Raw genomic sequence first — 25,336 nt, forward strand, 5'->3', positions numbered from 1 at the left:
TGGATTTCACAGCTTTACTATATAATCAAATCATTCAAATTTACAAATCAAAGTGCTATCAGCAAGTTTCTAATATTGGAATCACTAAGAACAATCTAGGTGGAAATTGTGAAAACAACATCAAATTATGGTCAACAGATACTCGTATTACAAACCCGACTGAATTAAAAAATTAGAATTAAAGAGCTAGTCCGTGTTACAACATAAAGAAAAAATCCATGAACTACGTTATAACTAGTCTTTAGTGAACATCGAACACATGCTGAAACTGTAAGGGTATGGTGGGGCTGGGGAAATGTCCCAGATCTTAATCTAAATTACACCGCCAAATGAAATCCTTTTTTTTAGGGTAAACACAAGAACGCCATTCAAAAGAAAATACAAAATTGGACAGCTCTAAACCATTTAACCCTGAAACTAGAAAGATCTGAAGTCGGGAAAAGATTAAACTACAAAAAGGAACAGCTGTCAAGATAAAATACGACAGGATATGAAGAGAAGAAAATCTAGACATTCAAGAAGCTTCAGCCTTTGCAGCTTCCCTCTTCGTGATATAATGCCTACAAAGTCTATGCTTTTGGTAATTTCCTCGTTCTACAGACAATTATCTTATAGAAATAATTAGGACGTTCTCAAAATATGCCCATTTCCAAATTTTAAATGATATTATTGTGCCATATTGATTATAATTAGTCCCTTATGAATCAATGTTGCTGTGGAGGCTGTTGATATGGATACCCCGAATAGCCCACAGGCGGTTGTTGATAACCGTAGGGCTGACCATACGGAGGCGCTTGATACTGTGGATGGGGGGCATGTTGGTACGCTGGAGCATACCCAGCCATACCACCAGGAGGTGCATACATGCCTGCTTGGGGCATGTACGACTGGGTAGGGTAGGGTGCATTTGGAGCGTTAGGGCCCGTCCAGTATTGTGGAGGCTGTTGAAACTGTTGATGCGCCGGTTGTTGCGCCGGTTGTTGCGCCGGTGGTTGGGATGGAGCAGATGACCTCGGTGGGGGCGGGCGGTCTGGCACTGATCTTTCTTGAGCTGCAAATCAAGATAAATAGATATCAAACATAAAAATCCTTTAATTTTTTATTCTTGTTAAAAAGGATCGATGCTCTTCTATAGAGGCTAAAAAGGATCGATGCTCTTCTATAGAGGCTAAAAAGGATCGATGCTCTTCTATAGAGGCTGGTCTTCCATTATACGCGCGTATTATTCATAGACAAAGAATCTAGGCTTGATTCAGCACCTGCACCTAGCAAACGATTTTATGATATTCTAAAGAGAAATCGCATGTTGTTTAACTATAAAACAGCTTGAAAACAAAGCAATTTCGCTAAAGTTTCTAATCTGCATCTCGGGTACCAGTGGCTTCCGCTGTCCAGTAAAGCAACTAAGATGAAATAACTAGCAACTGGCAGCGGGTGGGCAGAAATCAAATGCGATTAAATGAATAAATGTGGCGAAAAAAACGAACAGATCACTTGAATAACGAAACAGTTTACAACTCAGGCGTCATACATACCTTGAATGTGCGATGGAACAGCAGGGGCACGTTCAGGCGCACTTTTCGCGATCTGGTTTTGAATGTCCCTGTTGCAAAAGGCAATGGGGTTTTGACTCACATTTGAATTTAATAATCAAAACAGCAAGTTTGGCATTCAAAACTGAGCAAAAAGGTTAAGCAATGAGCTTTAAGACAACAGCCAATGGTGCTTACAGCTTGAGTCTAAAATTTCTGACTTTGACTATGTATATTCCACTATTAGCAGATTATGTCAAACATTGAAAACAGTCATGTTATCAGAGAGAGTGTTGTTAAAAAAGCATGCATCATGGATGGTTGATTGCAGTTGACCAAAAATTAAAGAAGGCTACTGACATTGGAAGAGGAAACTATAATTTAGAGGAGGTTACTAAAATGAATTATAGGCAACTGCAATGAAATGGAGGTTACTAAAACGAACTTGAGGCAACTGTAATGAGGTGGAGGTTACTAGAACAGAGGCAACTGTAATGAAGTGGATATTACTGTAACGAAGTAAATTTAAAAGATTCAAATTACTTTGAAAGATCATCCTTTTCCGTCCTCCGGGCAAAAACCAAGTCACTGACTTTGGATTGAAATTTCAACACAATTTCCGTCAAATCGTTGTAAAACTGAAAAAGATAACGAAAAAATCAGTTTTATTATCAAGTTTTTCAACCTCTAAAATACAATCTGACTGGACTTTGATTGATACATAGATTAGGTTCGAGCACACATGAAAGCTTTTTAGAATGCAAACAAGCATGATAAAAAAACTTAATAAAGGGCTGAAACTGGGCTGTAATAAAATTGTCGATGAAGTTGGAAGATGACGATTGCTTTTTGTTAGATTGCTCAAACAAGTGAAGAAAGCTGTGTATAGCTCTGTTTTGATTATTGATAATGAAGGGGGGGGGGGAGCAATAGACTCCAAATGGCCAAAAACTTAACTCTGCTACTAATTCAATCTCTATTTACAATATATATGGTTAAAAGTCATGTGATTATTAATTAACAGCGCATGCGTGACATGTGACAGGAGAGTGAGCCTGTTACATAATAAGGGGGGGGGGGCAATAGACTCCAAATGGCCAAAAAGCATAGGCTTCCTTGGAATTTTAGAAAGTATTCAATAAAACTGGTATGAACATTGAAGTTTTGAATTTCTTACCCATGAAAATTTACAAATCCCCAAAAAACGTTAACAACAACCTCTTAGAATGGAAACTAAATACTTGGGAATTAGCATCTGAGTTTTTTGGGCGTTTTTATGAATAAGCATCTTGTCTTATCCGCTCAAAATGTTTAACAAAACAATGTCTCTTCAGATCCAAAGAGCCGTGTTTATTTCGTATCTCGTAAATAAGTGTAATAAAAAGGCACCGTGTTTATTTCGTATTTCGTAAATAAGTGTAATAAAAAGGCACCTTGCTTCCTTCTTGAAGGTTACCGAGAAGTTCAATGAACGCGTCATAGGCTTGAGCGAGTTCCTTAAGCATTTGATCCCGTTGACTAGCCGCACCACTGCTTTGCTTTTCAGCAACAAAACGGTTGTTAGCATCCTAAAAAACCATAAAAAGTCATAAACATGCAGTGTCATATTTAAACGCGGCGCTGCTCAAGTTTAAAAGACTGTAATCAGGCCTACATTGTGAAACTATCACCACAGAAGTCACAATCTACAAGGCCAGCTCCTCTTCTTCCACGAAATATCATTAACTGTACAATAATGCTACCATAAAGGTTTTATAATGGCCTGATAATTCTCCTGCGCTTATTAATGAAAATTTGTGTTTATCGCTTTTTCCTGAAGAAAAACAGTTTAAGATGAATTAAAACTTTGAACTATCAGCGGCAATAAAAAAATATTCTTTAACTCTTATCCGATCACTTATTCCATTAATTAATTCTCTATACCTGGATTTTTGCCAATAGAGCCTCCTGCTGGTTCAGACTCTCATCAACCTCTCTCTGATATTCACCATACTTTTCCTCCAAGCCAACATTACTGATTCTTTCACTGTCAATAAATCCCTCGGCTGAAAGAGCTTGCAGGAATTTCGGGGCCATGTCCAAAGGCGTCTCTTTGAACTGCTCCTCGAGTTTTTCTCTTTCTTTTTTCATTTCGTCAATATCAGCCATTAGTTTCCTAAGTTCCTGGACCGCACTTTGTCCACCTCCAGCAACATTTGAGCCTCCTTTTGGCAAAGCTGCCTCGATTTCTTGCTGAAAAATCGTTAATGTACGTTTTACACTAGTCCTAATACACCACCCTTACACCGGCCTTTGCAAGATAAAGTAATACAAAGACAGGTAGCAAAGAATTCAATAGTTTACGATTTAATATCGCTGCTATGGAATTCATGAAACACAACGACTTCAACAACGCATATCGCTAAACATAGTTAGCTGCATTAACGCAAATGTGAAATTAGTCTTCGAATCAAACAAATTTATTTACATATTACATAAAAAGAAAGTTATGTAGATGTGACAAACAGAAACTATTGCTCTTCTTTCTAAGTTAGGAATTGAAACAAAAAGATGCAAGAAAAAGACCCTTCACTTTATCTACTGCAGATAGAATAGAAAAACAAGTAAAATGCAGTTCAATTAAATCCACTGCAAATAAAACAGTGGAAGGCCATTTAGGGCACAATGCAGCTCGCAATGCAGCTCGCAATGCAGGGCACTGACACTTTTCCATTTGGTTTCTAACAAATAATAAAAAACAGCATTGTATCAGCTTTGTCTGCTTCTCGTGAAATAGGATTAACTGATGCACAAAGAGCTACGTCCAAATGGGTTAGCAAAGATGTGATGAATCTATATGTGGGAAATCTGCAAAGCCACACAGCGACCAATCAGTCAAAAAGAGAAGTAATCTGGTCACCTGACTGTGTGACCCGAAAGGTTTAATGAAGATCAAGCTGCTTAAAGTACAAACTATCTGAAAACTAAGCAATCACTCCACCTCTTCAACCTTAATCTCTCCAAAATGTATGCATTTTGACACGAAAAGACTAACAACGATTGATTCACGTGTTGTTTCAAGTCTTTTTCACATCATTTTACGCTGACCAGGCTCTTGCAACCAGGGGTTTCATCAAAACATTAAAAAACAAATGAGTCTGTTCAATAATAATCACCCGTATTAAATATAATTATTTAAGTTGATCTTTGTTCAACAGGCTGAATTTTCCCATGGCATTTAGTTTGAGAAAGGACACAGATGCATGAATCCATTAAAGCAGGTTCAACAACCGGCCAAAACGTGTATATGTCAATTTGATAGCTTGTAAAACCATCGTTTTCTGCCTAATTCCTGCCTCCTTAAATATTTATTACCTAAAACTCCTGGCATCAAACTGTGAATCTCCGCCCTTTTTCAACAAATTCTTGCTTAATGACTCGCTAAATCTTCTATAAATGTTTTCAACAGGCAAATACAAATTTAGCACCAAACTAATCTGTCCGTTGTCCTCTCCAAAATGGAGAAAAAAGAAAAATAATGAAATATTTACCAGCCGTCCTGATCTGAACTGTAACATGCACCATACAGACAAACTAGCAGAGCACCTAAATCTCTGCTTTGGAAGCCTTGCTGTACTTGAATCTAGCTTCACGTGGATTGTATGGCACACGGGTGACTTTCACAGAAACCAGAGCAGCACTTTATTTTCAAAAACTCGCGTAAGACAGGCCGTAAGACAGGCCGTAAGACGGGCCGTAAGACGGGCCGTAAGACAGGCAGTAAGACAGGCCGTAAAACAGGCTGCAAGAAATCTCAACCCAGCAAATGACATAGAAACTATTTCCGTTGAAGTTAATTTTAAAAAACAAAAATGTATAATTATTGGAATTTATCACCCTCCAAACCAAAATGATATCTATTTTTTGATGAATTAGTTAAGTTATTGGATTTTTATTCACAAAGCTGTGAAAGAATTCTAATACTTGGGGACTTTAATATGGAACCTGGTTTTTCTAACATAGAAAGCCAACATGCTACAAAAGTAACCCGCCTAAATGCTATGACTTGATCTTAACAAACAAGAAATACAGCTATATAAATACAGGTACATATCAGACATGTTTGTCTGACCACCATAAACTAACCTATACTGTACTAAAAACTGAATTCGTAAAAAACTTTTTCTACCGATCAATTTAACGAGGATCTTCAATTTAATTTAGCTAAAACACCTAAAGAAAATGTATCGTACGATGTTTTCAATCAAACTTTGACTTCTATTCTCGATAAACATGCCCCTCCGAACAAAAAATTAGTGAGAGCAAATAATGCGCCTTTCATGAATTAAGATAAAATAAAATTGATAATGCTGAGATCTAAGGCAAAAAGATAGCTCAACAAAAATAAAACAGTTTCTAATAGGGAGAGGTACAAAAAAGTCAGAAATAAATGTGTTAAATTAATTAGACGCACTAAAAGAAGATATTTCGAAAATTTAGATGTCAAATTCGTCAAGGATAATAAAGCATTCAGCCATTATTAAATGATAAAATTACAAAACCAAATAAAATCATACTGATAGAGAACGATAAAATCCTGTCTGACAGCAAAATAGTAGCACAAACGTTGAATAATCATTTCGTAAATATCACTGAACGCCTCATTATAGCCTGACCTTTATCTGAAAATGTGTAACAGACGTCTGACGAAAGGACAGCCTCGTCACTATTAGATCAATTGAAATGATTTGAAAACCACCGTGGTATTTGAAAGAACAAGGAAACGTTTGATCAAGTTTAACTTTGAAAATATAACTTCCAAGGAGGTAAGAGAGAACATTTACAACCTAGAGGAAGACAAATCAACAGGAGCTGATAACATCCCCCCGAAAGTTCTTAAAATGGCAATAGACGTTGTCTCTGAACCACTAGCTGAAATATTCAATCAATCTATTTCTGATAAAACGTTTCCCTTTCTTGGCTAATGTGTGCCCTATTTTTAAAAAAGGAGATTCAACTAGTAAAGAGAATTATAGACCAATAAGTGTGCTCCCTTCAGCTTCAAAGATATTTGAGAGAATAATATTTAATCAAATCTACAATTACATCATTGTTAAACTGTTCCCTTTGCTTTGTGGATTCAGAAAAGGTTATAGCACACAACACGCACAAACATTTGATTGTTTACCAGCCAAATTGGAATCTTATGGCTTCAGCGACAACGCAACGCAAATCAATGAAATTCATGTATAGTTATCTAGATAAATAAGTACAACGAGTAAAAATAAACTCAGATTTTAGTGATTGGATGGAAACAAAGCAAGGAGTTCCTCAAGGATCAATCTTAGGCCCGTTGTTTATCAATAGTTACATAAACGATATTTTTCTGCATTTGAACAAAAGCAACTTATGCTGCAGATGACAATACAATTTGGCTGTCAAGTACGGATATAAATGAACTAACTGACGACTTAGAATCGGAAGCGCTATTCTTAATAAATGGTTTTACGAAAATTTGTTGGTGCTTGAAGGCGATAAAAAGCAAGCTTATAACATTTAAAGCCTATCGATTCAATTTAGAGGAATTCAAAATTCAAATTAATGGTTCTACTATAATAGAAAGTAAGAATGTTAAACTTTTGGGAGTAACACTAGACCATCAACTTAGATTAGAAGAACATATTAAAGTTTTTTGTGAAGAAGCTGGGAAAAAGGTAAACGCTCTAGCCAGGATTGCTTCGTATATGGACAAATCTAAGCGAATTATTTTAATGAAAACGTCCATATTATCATATTTTAACTATTGTCCTTCTATTTGGATGTTTTGCAGTAGGAAATGTAATTGACGGATAAACCAGATTCATGAAAGAGCAATGAGAATAGCCCATGATGATTATGAATCAACTTTTGAACAACTTTTAATGAAGAATAAAACAATAACTTCTCACAAGAAAAATTTACAATATCTTGCGATAGAAATTACAAAACATTACACGGTTTGAATCCACCTTTTATGGATGAAATATTTTCCGTCAATGAAAAGAAACTCAAAACAGCGGAGCCACATTGAAAAATATATGGATTTAATACCGCATCATACAGATGTAGCCAAATTTGGAACTCAGTTCCAAACGAGATAAAGGACTCCCCTACTTTACAAATATTCAAGAAAAAAATTTCAGAATTTACATTGTTCAATTGTATTTGTAATTTTTGCAAGGAATACATTAGCACAATCGGTTATATTTGATTTATATTATATTTAGTGTTGATAATTTAAATTAGTTGGTTTTAATTAGCTTGAGTATGCATAGCTAGAAATTGTACCAGCTTTAAGTAAAGAAATAAAAAAACATGCATTGTTGATAAGACAAGGCTACCCAGTTAAGTGTTCGCATTAAAACTGTCCGCACATAAAAAGGCGTAAAAGTTAAGATTTTTAGTGCTAAATTTTCTTTTAAACACAGAAAAATAATGTTTTCAAAAATTAGGAAAATGGATTAAATAAGTTCAGATAACTAACTGGTAATGTGGAAACGTTTTTATCTGCATATATTTTATCAATATTCACTACTAGGTTAAATATCACAGGGGGGGGGGGAGGTCTTTGAAAAGGGGCCATAACATAGCGCTATTTCATTCAACCTCGTCAGGAAGGACCATCCTACCAATCTGCTGATAGTTGTTCCAAATATGCCAAAGAATTTAAGAACAAAGTGAAAAAACAGCACTTTGATTATTGCTTTCTGGACATACTTGTGGTATATTTGTACTGAAGAAGAAGAAGACGTTCTTGGTAGCTACACAGATTTACCGCAGCATAGTAAATCCCCCAGAATGCACCAAGTCGTTAAATTGTCCAAGAAAAGGAGAGTTGCAGTATATTTCTTGACAAGACAGGGAAAGACAGGATGATGGAAGGGGATGGGGGTTATTCAATTAGTCAATCAAAACAGTGATGTGCCAGTAAAAAAGTCAGAAAGAGGAAGCTATCACATGAGCAGGAAATTTTCTCTTGTGTAATAAACTTCGTTTGACCTTTCATCGAAAAATACACTCGAAATATGTTCGGCAAAGTGCGAAGGCAAAGCAAATATTTATTGCTGACGACTTTCATCTGGCAAAATAATGTCAAAGGGGTCAAAAAATGCTGCAAAGCAGAACAGATTGTATATTGTGTATGAAATAATGAAGTCACAGCACATCAAGCAGGGAAGGCCATTGTAGGATCGCGTGGCAGGATTATTCTAGGATTACTTAGGCGTGATTTCAAATTGATTCATTGGCCGCAAAATCAACCAAATGAATTTTTGAGCATGCGCTTTACTTTCTTTCTTTCGCATCGTATGCGCACTAAGCGACTGGTGGCATTCGCCGATTCGCTGATTCGTTCATTCCCTTTTGCCGGGGTCACATGACTTTAGCGGAAATCGGTCTTTACACAGCAGCGTGTTGGGATTTCTGTCATCGAAAACAAAGAATCCTAGACCTATTGTCTCCTTCTAGAGTGTTCTCAGTTCCGAAAAATTCCCCTTCGATATTAGCAACAGCAAATAAATGTAAAGAAATAGGACAAGTAGTTACCGCTGATTTACACAGGATATCCATGGCTCGTCTATTCTCGTTGTACTTCGTCTTGACGATCGCGTCGGCTTTCGTCGCATTGTTCAAAATAGACATATACTTAGCACCTTCAGCTCGAAGTTGTTCGGTTAGTAGCTTCGAAGGAGTCCGGTTCCATCTGCTTTGGAACCGATCTTTCATCTGAGTATCTTCTTGTTCTTCTTCATCCATCATTCGAATTGTCTGTAGAATTAATAAGTTACTAATCATATACTTACAATATCAAACATAGAAATTTTAACGGGGTTTTTTTAATTACACATAAAACTATCAGACTTAATTGCAATTCAATCTCTTGTTGACCAAAGAGAATTATGTCCTTCTTTCCGAAATACTGAAAATAGTTGTTCACGAATTTATGCTTCCATACTTACAAGCAACATGAACAAGATTTGATATTTTCGAAAACAGGGCAATGATTAAGAACACGGATTGGTACAGGAATCTTTGCTTGTTTCTTATTCTATTTCTCTTATAAAACTGAAAAAGTTGAAAACATTAACAAATTATCTTGCAGGCTTGAAGCTTTGGTGTCTTGGTTTTGTCGTTGTAAACTCAAGATGTTGTCAGCTCAACATTTAAACTTTAATCACCTAACCTCGTCGATTATTTCTTTATTTCTGTTCAGCAGATCTGGTAGGTCCTGCATCATTTGATCAATTTTGTTAAGGCCTCCTTTCTGCTTCACCGCGGTAGATTTGTCTAGGACCGACTGAGGAACCTTGGCGCCTGATAAATCTTCGATGGCTGCAGGCAGATTTAACGATGCCAATATCCTTGAAAATACAAACGAAGATAGAAGAAAGCAAGGGGAGGGATTATAGCACGACAGAAGAGTAGCAGGTTGAACGGATGGACAATCGAGAAAAAGGTGGTCCTTTAAGATTTGAATGAGAAATTTCTTTTGAAAGGGCTTAAGTGACAGTCCACCCACACCATTTCTAGATCCCTTATGAAAAAATGGATACTTGACGACATCAATACGCTAGTAACACGGACCAGGTTAGTAATGGGATGAGCAGGAAAAACTGGAGAGGATTTGGCATAAATTGGTTCGTGAAAGAACATAGAGAAAACCTTGGATGCAAAGGGCGGTAACAGAGGCCATGGTTCTAAATAACAAATGAAATGTTTCTGCTGCGCGTACCCGTTAAGAACTTGTGTAGACTCTCTTAATCGACCGATCTCTTTGTTTACTAAGTCTGCTTTTTTACTTTCAAATGTGGCTACTGCTTGGTTTACAGCAACAGGCACCAGTGAAGGGAAGAGGTCTGTGAATGAGCTAGACAAGGGGGACTGGACACTGGTAGCTTTAGCCAGCGCCGCTTTTCCGATAGAGTCCAAAGAATCATGTCGTGGAATTTTATCCAGATATATGATATCGTTGTCTTTCTTCGCGCCTGCATGCTTTTTCTTGATGCTGTCTGCCATTTCCTATAAAACAACATTTACACAATGTACAGCAACATTTTAAAATGATCATTGAAATAAGAAAAATGGAATAAATCAAGTGTTTAATCTTTCCATGGCACAAGCTTGGAAATTTGAAAAAAGAACACTTGCAATTTACTTCAATAAACAAGTTCTAAAGCAAAACCATCTTTCCCTCTATCAAGTAGAGAAGCACAGAGCAAAGTCCTTAGCCTACACTCGGAAGCCTTTTATTCTAGGTTGGACGATTCATTCACCCTTCAAGATTTGAACAGCCCCAGCTAGGATACCTTCTAACGATTTTTCAGCGCTTCTTTACATGACCTCGTTGTAACTTCCTCCCGGCTATCGTTTAATATAACGATCAAGCTAAAAGTTTTATATAACATTCGTTTTAGAAATCACTCAAACGCAATCCGCAATTGCCGAACTTTCATCATATCTGAATGAGGCCTTGCAAATTTTATAAATAAAATCAGTATATTGAAGAGCTCCTCACCAACAACGACAGACATTTTAAAAAGTAGTAAAATACTAGCACAACCATTTCAAAGGTAAAAGGTTGATACTCTGAGGTTAAACTTTGGTCAACTTACTCTACAGTCATAGTATTTGTCTCCATTCCGGATGCCATCGAGTATGTACTTTTCCGCTTTCTGCAAGTTTGAAAACGTTTGGACAGTGTTTAATATGTAATATTACAGTTAATTTGAAGTTGTTGGCATTGTTGATATCTTTATCTAAATATAACAAAAAAAGCTTTAAACTCTTTGTATCAACTGGAAGCTTTAAAGTGACAGTTTCTCAGACACAAACCTGAAGTCTGGCAACTGCTTCACCAAATTTTTTCTGCTCTTCACAAACGCTGGCTTGGTGATATTCTGCAACTGCAGTGAAATAGGCTTGCTTTCCGGACAGAATAGGAATCCACTCCTAAAATACAAGTTAAAGCTAAAACAGGAAAGGTAAAGAACACAGAATCTTTCCTTCTCCTGCTAAGAGTATTTTGCTGAAGATGAACTTTTTCATTGCCATCAGCTATGGAACTGGGTGAAAAGTCACTGAAATTCTTCATAACAGCCAAAGGGAATTCGAATAATAACAACAATAACAAAACAGCAACAACAACAACAACAATAGCAACAACAACATCAACCACAATAGCAACAACAACAACAAAAAACAACTTTAACAAAAAAATTGGTAAAATTTAGGCACAAAGACAAATTTACCTTTTCCCACATAGATTTAACCATAGGTGAAGTGGCCAACCGATTAGCATCTTGATAAAAGTCTGCTGTCTGTGCAGCAATTTTTGCTAAATTTGCCACTTTCATTTTCCCTATCAAAATAAATTTTCAAATATCAACACTGCTGAAATAAATCAGGACAATATCTACAATTTGATGATTTATATAATAACAAAAATATATCTACTAATATTTATACATATTATGTATACAAAAATTAATGGATGAAAATTAAATGATAGGATTTTTGCACAGCTTCAATTTTTTTTCACAGCTTAGCATTTTGGCAGGTAAGGTTTCAGAAACAGGAAAACTTAAAGCAATCAAATACAACCTACTAAAATAGAGCTGCAATAATAATTGACTAAGTCCAAGAGCTGATGCCACAAGGTCATTCTTTTGTCCATTAGTCCAAAGGAAAAAAATACCATTCTAGTTTAATTTTGGATAATTTTCTCTAAAAAAGGAAACTCTTACTTCTTATACAATGAAAATATCAAGTTATCTCTTTGTTAAGCTTTGACACATCAGATGCATTTGAAAGTTGGAAGGGAAAAGGTAGGAGAAGGCACTATGTCTCACAAAAAGGGGTACTTTTCCAAAAAGTCATAAAGAGAAAAATTTTTGGAAAGGGAGCATATTTGAAAAGTTGGGAGGCATCTGCCACTGGTGCATCCTCGGTTCTGATGTCCTGCCCAAAACAACAGCCTCACCTTCTGATGCTTTTTGGTAATAACAATCCTGAGCTTGTGCTAGCATGATAGCACTGAGGGTAGCAAGGCAGTCAACAGCAAAATCAGGTGTAGGTAACGTATTCAGCTGTGGATACGCTACTTCTTTTAGGTGACTGAAAATCCCTGACGCTTGTTGAAAATACTTTGTAGCCGTTTTCATGCCATCATCTGTCCCTAGGTTCTGGGAACATGCAATCTGGCTAAACAACGAGCCAATGTTGAAAAGAACACAGCATTTTTCATATGCTCCATTTATCAATGCTGAAATTTTAAACAGAATATAATTACAAAAGGTAACTGGTAACTGACAGATTGAGGAGAAGTTAATGAGTGATTCTACAACTTTCACGCTTTTTTTGTAGATACAAAAAAGATGTTATTGCAAAGAAGGGAGAAAAAATAGGAAAATCTATATGTTTATTTTACTGCTCATGAAACTACAATACATGGCAGCGTAGTGTCCTCATAATAGCATGTTAAAAAAATTTTTGGGAGAACAATGCACAATAATTAAAAAGTAATATTTTTAAACTTGAATCAGAAATTCTTTTGTTAAGGACTGGAGTGAAGTGAAATTCCTTTCAAAAGAAAAGTGCAAACTAGAAAAATAAACAGGAATGGTAAATATAGCAAGGACGAATATGTATACATGAACTCTTTTTTATTAGGATGTAGAAATACACAAAACAATAAAGTTTTTTCTACAATTAATGAAATTTTAAAATGAACTAAATGCTACATCGTATAGTTATGTTCATGTTCCACTGAACGAGGCCAAGTTTCTAGATTCTATCATCACCACCTGACTCTGTCAAATCAGCTGTAGTTGGAAATTCGATTCTATTTGAAGTTTAGATGCTATTTTAAATTTCTTTCATTCTCCTTTTTAATTTGAAGTTTTCCTAGCTCTCTCGATGATATTTTCCTATTCATCTTTATTCCAAAGAGATCAATTTCCACAAATGATCATTTCATCGCACAAAAACAAAGTCATTTGATAACAATTCTGAATCAAATTTTTCAATCAAAACAGAGGTATTTGAAAAACCACCCATTTTTAAAAGCCATTGAAAACAAAGTCATTCAAGAACAAAATCATTGTAAAACAAATTGTTTTAACAAGAAATTGAAAAACAGCGCCATTTAAAAACGAGTTCATCCATTTTCAGTTTCAAAGAGAGCTCAAAAAGGGATATGAAAATGGAAAAAACAAAATGATGGGAACACCTTTGTTTTTAATGACTTTTAAAAAACAGTTTAGGCTAAAGCAATGGGAAGGGCTCAAGAGGAAACGAAATGAACAAAGCCTGCAACATACAGAAGCAAAGTAATGGAAACAGGAGCTACAATACTTACAATCCATGTGGCATATATTGTCTCTAACTTTCCATTAACCCTCTTAACATAATATGATAGAAAGAAAATCAAACAATCCAAAAGAAATGATAAATTCCTTACATGCTTTGGTTGCACCAAAGATTCCACCTTTGTCAAATGCATCTTGCCATGTAAAACTTATCCTTATCTATTTAAAAAATATAAAAATATGGTACTTTATCAAAGCAATTTGATCATAGATCTTTCTTGGCATAATTGAACATTACTATAACTAGCAAACTGATGGATTTCTGTATTTCCTGGTTGTTTGTCTTAGGGTTACAAATTCAATTATAATGAAAGTAGTAATCAGGGAAAAATGCATACTTGGTCCTCTGTAATAGGAAGCTTAGCCTCCATTGAGCAGAGTTGGTCATAGTATCTGCAAAACAGAATAGCAAAAACAAATGTTAAACAGTTAACCTTTCTATGCCCTATTCAAACAACACTACTTTTCTAAAAGCCTAATATTTCTGAGGTAGTTAAGAAAATCAAATCTAAAAAATTGTTTCATTCTTTAGGTCTTTTGCTTCTTATCAGTTCATAAGCACATTGTTTCACATCATGGTTTTATTAACTTTTCTTGTCCAGATTATTTCCTTAACATGTTTGCTATATAAACATCACATAAGTTAAAAATACATGATTGATATTACCAAACTACCTTTTTTCAATGAGCAATAGCTTAATTTTACAGAAAACAAGTAATTCATATTGTTTTCCGGCACACCGCAGAATATGGCAATTGAACAAACAAGATTGTTGTTGCACGTGGCAATATGATGTTGCATACCAAATTAATGCTTGTGGATTTATGAAAAAGCATGTTCCTTCATGCTATCATGATCATCTGTGGTCACCATGAAATACAAAATAAATACATGTATTTCTTATGCATAAAATTATTTCATCTTTGTACTTAATGATATGCTAGCGTTGGTTTTTGGTTAAAAACTAAAAAACACATATTACCAAAAAGGTGGTATGAATTTGTAAACTTTGTTTATGATTGTAAAGGCTTGGTCAATTAGGCAGGCATTTCAGATTTTTTTACGTCATTACAGAACCCATTATGCAATCTCTAAAATTTTGTTAATGTTTGCATAGGGTAGTGCTCACAATATTGTGGAATTAAATCAACATAAAAAGGGTATTATCATTATCATTATAAGCATCAGATTTTGAAAAGATCATGAATAACATTACAATGCATCATAGGATTTTCAGATTGTCTACACAAAATTTGGGCAACATAAACTTTATATTTGGATTTATTCTTACTATATATCTATCTTTTACTATCATTAACTTCCAGGTAGAAACAGAACTGGACTTGCACAATGTGGGAATTTGATATAATTTGACTCTTCAACCAACGCTAAAGGTTGGTTAGCATCATCATAGCAACAAGAACATTAAAGAATTTAAAAGGCAAAATGACCTTTGTAATACTTCCAATGATGTTTCATGCTTATCCAGTGATTTTACAACTGCGTTTGCCCTTAGTTGACTAAGTTCGGCTAGGGCATCCTTTGTATCCCTCAATTTCTCTTCTGAAAATGTGTTTTTAATGTAATTCGAAAATGGTTTGATCAGTTCTACATTTTGAGATTTCTTAAGCGGTATTTGTAGCAATGAAGACATCTTGATAGGGCTATTGCTTTCAGTTTACTGGCGAGGCCTTTCCTGTGCTTCTTCCTCCGCGTCGTCGACTTCGCCTTTTTTTCTGCATATTGTCCCAGCCTCGATTCTGAATCCCTGATGATGTCAACTTTTAAAGCTAAAAATAGATTGTACAAAATTGCATCGTAAGCATCACACTGACGTGGGCAAAACGTGTTTCCAGCCAGAGGTTCTCTCTGCAATTTCCTGCCCCCGAACATAATTTCCGTGATAGCAACAGATGGTCTTAATCTTATAATGTTTTACGGAAAGCAATGAAAAATTACAAGAGGCCCTTCGCCTGTACATTTCTTAGAACCAATAGCAAAAGAAGAAGAGGGGTATTTTCCGGCATTAAAAAAGGGGGGTCAACCCTCTAGTTTTCTACCCACAGTGTAAATGTGTAAATAATTTCAATCCTTGTATGAATATATGAATACTTAGATCGAAGTTAGTCTTGTAGAGAAACAAAAGAAACTTTGCAACCTGGGAATGGTAATTGCTTTATATTCTTCCATCTTTATCCTCAAAATTACTACTCAACCCGATCTCATTCAGATCTTTCATCACATTCTCACATTATTCTCATTCAGATCTTTCTTACTGAACTGACACTGAACTGAACACATTATATTTCCCTTGCTTATCAATTGCTATCAAACTCATCGGAGACTTTAGAAAAATTATTGAATGGCTCGCATTACAAAAGCATAAGTAAAACTTCCATGCAAATTAAACTTTGTGGTTGGCACTTTCTCTTCTGTTTGATATTCATAATATTTGATTGCAGGGGTGAACTTTTATAGTCATTTTTCGGGGTGGGGGACAGTGTTTGTCTGTAAAACCCATAGCCTCCAAAGTTTCAGTAGCATCCTAAGCAAAAGCATATCTTCTTGAATGTGTTGCCAACATTATAGTAAATAAAAACTCAGAAACTTAGATTGATTTTTTATCGGAGCCTTCACTTTTTCTGCACAATTCCACTTTTAGCATGCATGAATGGCAAGAGACTAATTTCAAGGTGAATTAAACATTTGAAGCCATACCAGATTGAAAATAAATTCAATCCTATTCCGCTTCAGCTTTTCCAACTCTTTCACGGAGCTATATGAAAATTATTTACTTCCATGTTTACATGGGATCAAAGATCATTCTTTCTGCTTTTCAAAGTGATCGTCCAGATGGATTGTCTTTGTATTTGCCTTTGTTGGTTTTGCTTATCATTGATATGTTTCATTTTAGAGGTAGAATGAAGTGTTACTTGAAATGTCAGTGAAGAGCAGCAGTGCTGTAGGAAAAGATCCTTGAAGAACACCAAAACTCGTGATTTATTATGCAAATACAGACCATAGACTTTGCTCCCCACCCTCTGGGGAGGGGGACACTTAATACCCTGGTTACCCGGGAATGCGCCTGCCAACAGGGTGTCATTTCCGGCTTAAGACTCCAGGACAGGATAACACCCTTTTGGCTCTTTGCTCCAGCGCATGTATGCCAATTGAAAAAATCCTGTTGTAATGAGAGTTGGAAAACACCAGAAATCAAGTAAAAAAGAAGAAGTAAGAAAAAATCATTGCAATGAATTTGCTGATTGACTGTTACGTTATCAACGATGACTTTGCAAATTCACAGATATCGCAGCAGCAGCTGAGAAACATCTCAGTGTTAACCATTGTGTGAAAACCAAGAACCTGAAAAAACTTCCGAGAAGTCATCATCATAAATATGAGTAAACTGGAGAAAGTGAAAAATCCTTCAAAATAGTATCCTCTTTTATGTTGCTTTAAAAACAAACAGCAACATTTTTCTAAAAGAAAATAATATGGTCAACAAATCAAATTTCTGCCTCAGTGTTTTTTGCTGTTGACGTTTCTGAAAAACGTGCACCGTAGCATAATCTGATTATTAATTTTTCTTGACATTTCGAACCTTGATTACCTTCTTTCTTCAGCATAAAAGCTTTCAGATTATTCTGACAAATGATGATAACAAGAACTGATAGGTCAAAGTGTGTTTGTTGTCTGTTTTATGTTGATTATGTCAAGTAGCGTAGCAAGGGTAGTTTGATTAGCGGGCGAATACGAGTTAAGGAAGGGAATATGTCACTTTGAAGTTATTTTGATTTTGCTGAGATTATATCTTTTTAATCAATTATTTAGCAAGTGCTAATTATGTAAATTGCCTAAGCATATAAAATAATTAAACCTGACTGCAAACTATTAAAGCCATTAAAAAATCAAGCGTGCTCTATTTGATCAAGTTTACGATAAGATTCAGAAAGAACAGCTCGGATTTTAGCGTCTTCCCACACCCCTTAATGTGAGCATTGCCTTCATGCGATTGTGATTCGTGACCATACATTTGTTCGCTGATTCTTTGTGTCAGTATTACTATATATGCAAACGAATCGAGCATTCTAAGAGAACATCTCAGTAGCACATCTCCGAATTCTTATTCTTAAATAAAGCTTATACATGAAGATAGGCGTACGTTAATGTTAGCCTCGAGCTCGGTCAGTCATCAATTTATTCATGCTTGCTCGCTATAGTAACAAGACATTTGAATTTGTTCCCACTCCCGCGTGAAGTAGCGGCCAGCATATGACCTACGCCAATTGCATCTCGACATTCACCTGGCCACACCACTTTCAATCAGCTCTAGAATTGCAAAGTCATGGAATCGTCTAAGCCATTTCTGGTTAAAAACATCCTGGAGATTCATGATGAAACGCCTGATGTAGAGCAAAATGACATTAAAAGTGAAACAGAGGACACTGAGACGGACCAAGAAGGTATTAAATCTATTAAATTACAAGATTCTTAACATGAATGAACAAAATATACAATTTGTCGCAGTAGCTGATTGGCAGTAAAGCCTGTGCTTTCAAGATTTCAAAGATCAAAGACTTCAAAGTTAGATTTATGTATATTTCGCCATTGAACTAAAATGTTTATATAGTCAATGCTAAGGATGTTTTTTTTCTAGGACAGCTATTAAGCAGATTTTTTCAGCCAGCTTAACAACAGATCTCGTCGTTGAAAATAATGCTTTCTATGCTGAAAAGTTACCCTATAATTACAATAACTTTGTGCTTTTAAGGTAATTGCGAGAAAGAACTTTTGATCTGATAAGCCGCGCATTGCCAGCTATTATTTTTGCCACGGCCGGTTTAATAGAACCACTTTTGTTTTCAATGCACGGTGAAGTTGCTTACCCTTTATGGACATAAGCAGGGGATCGGTAGAGCCGAAGGGTTGTCCTGTGAGTTCTGTTCTTACATATCTTATGTTATCTGTGCATAATGTGAAAAACATGTTTCGCTATAGCAATGAAAGTGGTTTGCTAGTTCAATTTGTTTCAGAAATCGGGTTTCCTTCTTTCTGTGGAAAAATGGTGGCAGTGTGAGTATGGTCGGTTGAAGGTCGTATAATATTTTAATCAAATGATGCAAAAACAATAAGTTACATTTGCGGCAATCGACGAAAGTAAAAGAAAAAAGCCTATAAGAAATATTTGCTAAGTCTACCAATGTCTCTTCCCCCTTACTAGTCAAACTACGTAATGTCCAAGCATTAAGTCAAAAAGGTCTTCAATTACTGTAAGGTATACAAATCTAGGCAAGATTATCAAAACTACGATGTCTTGGAACAGAGATAGGCAATCATGTAGTCGGTTTTATCAAACTATCGGTTAGCAAATTTCTCCCTTTAGAATAAAATGCAGGACAGTTGATGGTTGTTAATGGGCTATCAAGTAGCAAAGTTTACTAACATTCTAAAAAGCAAGGGTTGCAGATAGTATTGTGGATAATATCGGCTGTTTGTTGTTATCAACATTTCATAGAAGTGAAAGCATTGAGACCGAATATTTGTAAGGTATTCCGAACATTTCAAAGAAAATAAGAAAGACAGCTTCAAATCTGATGTATTAAAATGGTAATTGGTGCTCTTTTCTTCCTTTTTCTCCTTCAGAGTGCGATTTTTTCTCGACATTTTCTGTCTTGCCACGAACCAAAATCATGCAATGATCAACAGTGTTAAATGTTGCTAAAAGCAGACTTAAAAGAACTGAATACAATTAGCATCATCAAAAGATTATCTTCTATAACAATGAATTGCCAAGTATATTTATTCTGCATAAAATCGATAACATGAATGAAAATCGATATATTAATAACAAAGTTTTTTGACTGGCAAGTTAATCAAGACATTACCTATGCTAAAAATCTTCGATTATAAAACATCTCGTTACATGCAACTTCAATGTTTTGTTTTAAATATGCTGTATTGCTATTCAGTTGAAAAACAGCTTTTAAAATCGAATTGTTTGAAAAATTTCATAGCATAATATGATTTGGAAATTACGCTTGGTGTATAGAACAGGACGTTTCTAAGTTGCCACTCCGAGTTTCACGCTTATTGCAATCATCAGGCAACTGTGATTTCAAAATCATGTACAATTTGATTGAAAACTGATAACTACAAAATATATTCGAAATCTCGGCTGAAATTTGCTTTTGTAATATCAGGCAAGAGGCAGATGCTTTTATTAATGTTTTTTTCGACGATAAGATTTTTGATTTTGCCAATTGTCTGATCACAAAGAGTCTTTCAAGGAACAGATGCATGTATATCTTCGAAGAAGGATATATTAGAAACTAAAGAGCCCTTGTTGAAGCGCTTGTCGAAGTCCTTGTGAATATTAAAGCAATTGGGACTAGCAACAAGCATAATTGCTGGGTATAGAATAGCTTTTTGTGAACGCAGCTAATTAGATAAAAGAAGCAGAAGTAGGACACATCTGATCCTTTTCGTCAGGATTTCATCAGGGTCATTTCTCTGCAAAAGGGTGCATGCTTCTGTTCCAATGTGTACCTCCTCTATGTCTAAAGGCGTGTATCTAGCATTTTAGAACTCGACTAGTTTACTGGAAATACAGAGCTCAACCAACTTTTCTTGACATCCCTTGCTGTAGGAAAGAGATATACTTTTGTCCTTAGCCTTCAACCTTCATCTTCTTGCCAGTGTGGACAAGAATCAGACCTAGCTTTAATTAACATTGCTCATTTTCAGTTTTTCATCTTCAATTGCTCTCCGCAATATTTTATGATGCAACATTCGAATCTCAACGTTTTTTTCTTGCTTCTCTAAAAGCAGTTCTAATTTCAAGGCTACTATATTGAGTGTTGCTTTCTGAATTCCATAAAAACTGGAATAAAAACAATATGAGCTCTGTGCCTCTGAGCTCTGGCATTCGATTCTGAACAATTTCAAACAAATTTGGTCGGGAATGTTAAGTTCAATGCATCGAGGGTGAATTATCCCTAGTCAAAGTATCAAATGTTTCTAATGTGAATGAATATACAGATTTTGATTTTACGACAATTGGTTGTCTTCAAACTGAGTGATCTCTATAAACTTTAATTTTAAAACAAAGAGAAGCTCTTCGCCTGATACTCTTCATGGTATAAAACACGAGGCTTGATGTTTTATCGATTCAAAGCCATTTTTAAATTCTGCACTGCTAGAATGTTGTTTGCAAGCTTTAATTTCACTAGCTCAATCGTGTGAGCCCAAAAATTAATGATCGGGGGGAGAGAAAACTAAAATAAACGTTTGTAGAAATCGTTTTTGACAATTGTTAGATTGTGCATAACAAGGGACAATACAATAGAAAACACAAGGGATAGATTGCCACTGAAAAAAAGATCAATATAAAGAGTTGGGTTATCAAAATAAAGAAGATCAAACAAGTTTTTTACACATTTTAAATCTTGCCATTTGTGGCTGTGCCATTATGTATTCGAATTTTCTGTCGCGCAGTTACAGAACATCCCCCGTTTAAGGAAAAAAAATGTGACATGGATGGCAAAGTGACAATTTCTAGACGAATTCAAGAAAAAAAGCAAACTGAAGCTTTTCTGTCAAAAATCCTGTAAAATAAATTGTCTCAAAGCGTACAAATTGCATCTGTTAAATTTAAATGTGTCGACCTATCTCGTTTTTGTTGGCACAGTCATCGAACTTCAGCAGCTGTGAATTTATTTCGTTACGTCATTAGCGAGCCTTTCTCAGAAAGCTGCTCTTGGGTTGATTTCGGTGAACTGAAATAGAATACTTGTTATTAGGCAAATTATAAGCGCCCACCTCTGGGGTTCTTTTACTCCACCTCTACCTGTTGAATATGATAAAAAGCTTTGGACCTCTGTTTTGGAAGTTTAAGTCAAGGTTGGCTCCCTCCCAATGTTCACAAACGGGAATGTGTCACTTTCTTAGTTTAATACAGACTCGTCATTCGCAAACCAATGCTCTTTATTTTGAAACATTTCTGATGCCAATTTAAAGAAGCAATTCTCAAGTAGTAACAAATGCAAAATAAATTTTACGGCCAATTTCATTTGCAATATAAGTCTAAAAAGACTCTGGACATCGATTCCCTCCTATTGTCAGGTTTGAAAATGCGGCTCTGCTAAGGTTCTTCCTTCACAATTAAACAGTGATACATTGCCCCCAATATATAAAGGCAATAAGTGCAACTTTAAAGCTAAATCAATTATGTAACTATTCGGCCAAAATAACATAGTTGTTGTCAGAATGCCAGTAACCGGCACCCTTCTTCGAATTGAGTGAAAAAAGCGCATGTCCAGAGTTTGACAAAAGCGTCAATAAGAGCATAAAAGTAGCTGCAAGATATTTTGCTAGGAACGTAGTAAACTCTTTTGGCAAAATGTAGTTGGTTGGTTGATTGGTTGATTGGTTGCCGAAAGAAGTACAATTGTTGAAAAATTGGCAGTTTTTGATCTCATAGACTATTGATTTCTTGATATAAAGATAAACAAGCAAATAATGAAGAGAAGATAAAAATAAAAACAAGATTAATAGAAAAAATACTAAAGTAAAGTAATAAAATAATAAAGTAAATGGCTTTGAAAAAAGCAAACATTTAGTAAACTAACGCTTTTCGTCTGACACTCTTCAGAGTTTAAAACGTCAGAACATAGACCGAAAACTCTTTGTACCACCAAAAGATTGTTTGAATTATAGAGTAATAAAATAGTGAGGTAATTCCACCCATATTTATCAAAAAATTTCAGGCAATGAGGCATTCTATTTCATGCCATTTATTATCAATTTTAATGCTTTCATGTCTTCTGCAGTCAGTTGCTTTTGAGATTTGCTAGAAGTCTTCTATCGAAGTCGAATAGGTGCGAAAGTTAGGGCAGAAAACAAAAATTTGAGGAGCTGACGAAATGCGGACTCGATGAGAGCTCTGGCTGCCTCTTCGTGACGTCGAGGGGTTTCAATCATGTGACCAGAGGCTGTTTCAGGCAGCCTCGATGTGAGGAAGAGGTGAAGTAGAGCCTAAAGGGCTCACGCATAAAATAGACTTGGAAAGTTTATGATGTAATTGTTAAATGAGTTTTGACACCTGGCGTTAGTAGCTCGCTTCATAAGAACTAGCTTTTTAAGATGATCAAATGTGCGCATTTCGCACAACTCTATTGTGCAAAAGCAATAAATTAATCACGATTTCTGTTGAGGTTGATAATAAAAATTAAATTGCGCGCATTGTTAACATTGATATTCACAACCATCTTAGATGTTAATAAATGAGAGAAGTGAAAAATTCTTGCAGAAGAACAGCAGACTTAATATTATGTGTGAACGAATTCATGTCCTGTTGTCTCAGGGCGTGTTTCTTTTTAAGCTTGATTACAAGCAAATTTCTGTGAGTTATTCAACAGTCATCTGCCTGCTAGATTTGTTAAGAACAACTCAGTAGAGGTGCTTCATGGAAAACCGTATTCTCTTACAGCCTCTTGCTATATGTTATGCTTGTTATGTTTGTTTGCTCTCATGTCTTTAAAAACCCTTAAAAGATGTTGAGGGCATCGTTTAGTTGAAATTTCTAGAAAAGAGCTTTATTTCTCCTTTCGAAACCTGGAATTTTCCGGCTGAAGGTTAGTCATGGCAGGAACTTTTATTCAGTCAATACGAAATCCGTTTGTTCTCTATTTCATTCTTTATCAGCAACAAAACCAAAGCGCAGGATGTCAAAAACAACATCAGGAAAAATACTTTCTGCTAAAATATGTGTATACCCCTTTCTGAAACATAAGTCATTAAATTCTTGTTGAGAAAACGACTTTTTCCGAATTCATTTTTACCAGAAGGAATATTCTTAAGTATTTTATAATTTATTTCCCTTATTTTCTAGCTTACAATATTTGACGAAAATTCTGCCTTTTGTATACACTCCTCTTCCTTTATAAGAATATTGTTTATAAGAATATTCAAGCTCAGAATCATCCAAGTTTCAAGAATATTATAAAAATATTGCTCAGCCTTAGCTCATATATTATTTTTTTGCAGTTGCCTGTTTTGCCATGTTCATAACAGAGAATGGCATGACTGACCTATCTTCAGTCATCAGTTAACCTAATGTTTTTTAATCATAGAAACTCCTTGTGCTGTTTTAACCTTGGCATTTGTTTTAGTTCTAGAAAAAGTTGAAGAAGAAAAAGAAACGGCGCAAGACTCAACAGGAAGTCAGGTCAACAGAAGAAAGGTTCGACGCTGCTTCCGTGCGGAGCAATTGGAATACCTCGAAAGATGTTTCATGGAGGCGATTTACCCCGAGGCCAGCATGAGGAAAAGGATTGCACAGGAATTAAAAGTCTCCAATGATCGCGTCCAGGTATTAGCCAGTAATGTTATACCATTAGCGGATAATTCGCATAAGTTTTATAACCAACGCCATTTTAGACCTGGTGTATCTTCAAAATAAAGTCGAAAAATTTTTTGTTGAACTGCAATCCTGCAAAAAGTATGACCTCTAAATATCTATTTGTTATCTTCTTATGATATCTTCAACTAGTTTTCCGTCATTTTAATGCTTAAAAACACGAAGGTTGTCTGTAATGTAGATTCATTCACAAAGTCTTTTACAAGAGCAGCATTGCATACAAAGCAACAAACCAAACTGGGTGCAATTAGTAGCGTTTTATCAACTTAATGACAAAAGAAGGCAGTAGTTTATATATACTTTCTTCAATCTCAGGTTTGGTTTCAAAATCGGAGAGCAAAGGCAAGAAAACAGTGGAAGCAACAATATTGTACTTCAGTTGCCACTGCGTCTAGAAGCTCCCCCACGAGTATACCCAAGCCACCCCTTGCTTCAGGACTGCATTTGAGGTTTGCCAGCCCTGTTTATCAATATGGACAGCTTCGCCGTGACTTTCACCTACACAGATACGATAGACGAAACACGATGGTCCCTTTTCCACCTTTTGATGGCCAAAGGACACAGGGTCCTCCTCCAATTCCGTTATGCAGTTGTTGCCCTATGCCGAGATCATTTGCACATTTCAAGCCTTACGAGCCACGACTCAGCCACAGTCCAACGACTCCATCCGGCCACCGACTCTGTCAATGCTTGCCAGTGCGGCCGAGACCTACTTGCATGCCATAGGCTCAAGTGCGTTTGTGCTATAACAATGCCAATTTGTGTTTAACCATTCGAAAATCTGCGAAGAACTAACACATAATGGTGCTAACCATAATTTCTCTAGATATGTCAGCAGAAATCTCCCACTTTGCTACATACAATTTATTTGTCACAGGACACAATCTATCAAAGTAGAAAAAATATTCCAGAATCTTGATACAAGAACTTTTTAACTTGTAATTATATAAAGTTGATAACTGTAAAATCGATCATGTTTTTAGCATTCCAAAACAACGTTACC

At 35.7% G+C, this 25,336-nt stretch overlaps 2 protein-coding genes across 2 annotated transcripts; one reads left to right on the forward strand and one right to left on the reverse strand.

Moving 5' to 3' along the window:
• LOC148958355 (programmed cell death 6-interacting protein-like) lies at positions 1-15,671 on the reverse strand. Its single transcript, XM_089113018.1, has 15 exons — positions 15,368-15,671; positions 14,254-14,308; positions 14,008-14,074; positions 12,529-12,810; positions 11,798-11,907; positions 11,382-11,498; positions 11,162-11,221; positions 10,282-10,568; positions 9,733-9,910; positions 9,096-9,317; positions 3,456-3,764; positions 2,966-3,100; positions 2,076-2,170; positions 1,536-1,603; positions 1-1,051 (listed from the first exon to the last, which is right to left on the reverse strand). Exons 1-15 carry the CDS (start codon positions 15,568-15,570, stop codon positions 705-707), a joined length of 2,535 nt encoding a protein of 844 aa, XP_088969144.1. The 5' UTR covers positions 15,571-15,671; the 3' UTR covers positions 1-704.
• A 1,985-nt stretch (positions 15,672-17,656) lies between these two features.
• On the forward strand, positions 17,657-25,336 carry LOC148958356 (uncharacterized). The gene is made up of 3 exons (XM_089113010.1): positions 17,657-18,379; positions 24,086-24,285; positions 24,649-25,336. Exons 1-3 carry the CDS (start codon positions 18,262-18,264, stop codon positions 25,057-25,059), a joined length of 729 nt encoding a protein of 242 aa, XP_088969136.1. The 5' UTR covers positions 17,657-18,261; the 3' UTR covers positions 25,060-25,336.

The sequence above is a fragment of the Rhopilema esculentum genome, chromosome 16 (genome assembly GCF_057945365.1).
Source record: "Rhopilema esculentum isolate cy_ngs chromosome 16, ASM5794536v1, whole genome shotgun sequence".
NCBI lineage: Eukaryota > Metazoa > Cnidaria > Scyphozoa > Rhizostomeae > Rhizostomatidae > Rhopilema > Rhopilema esculentum.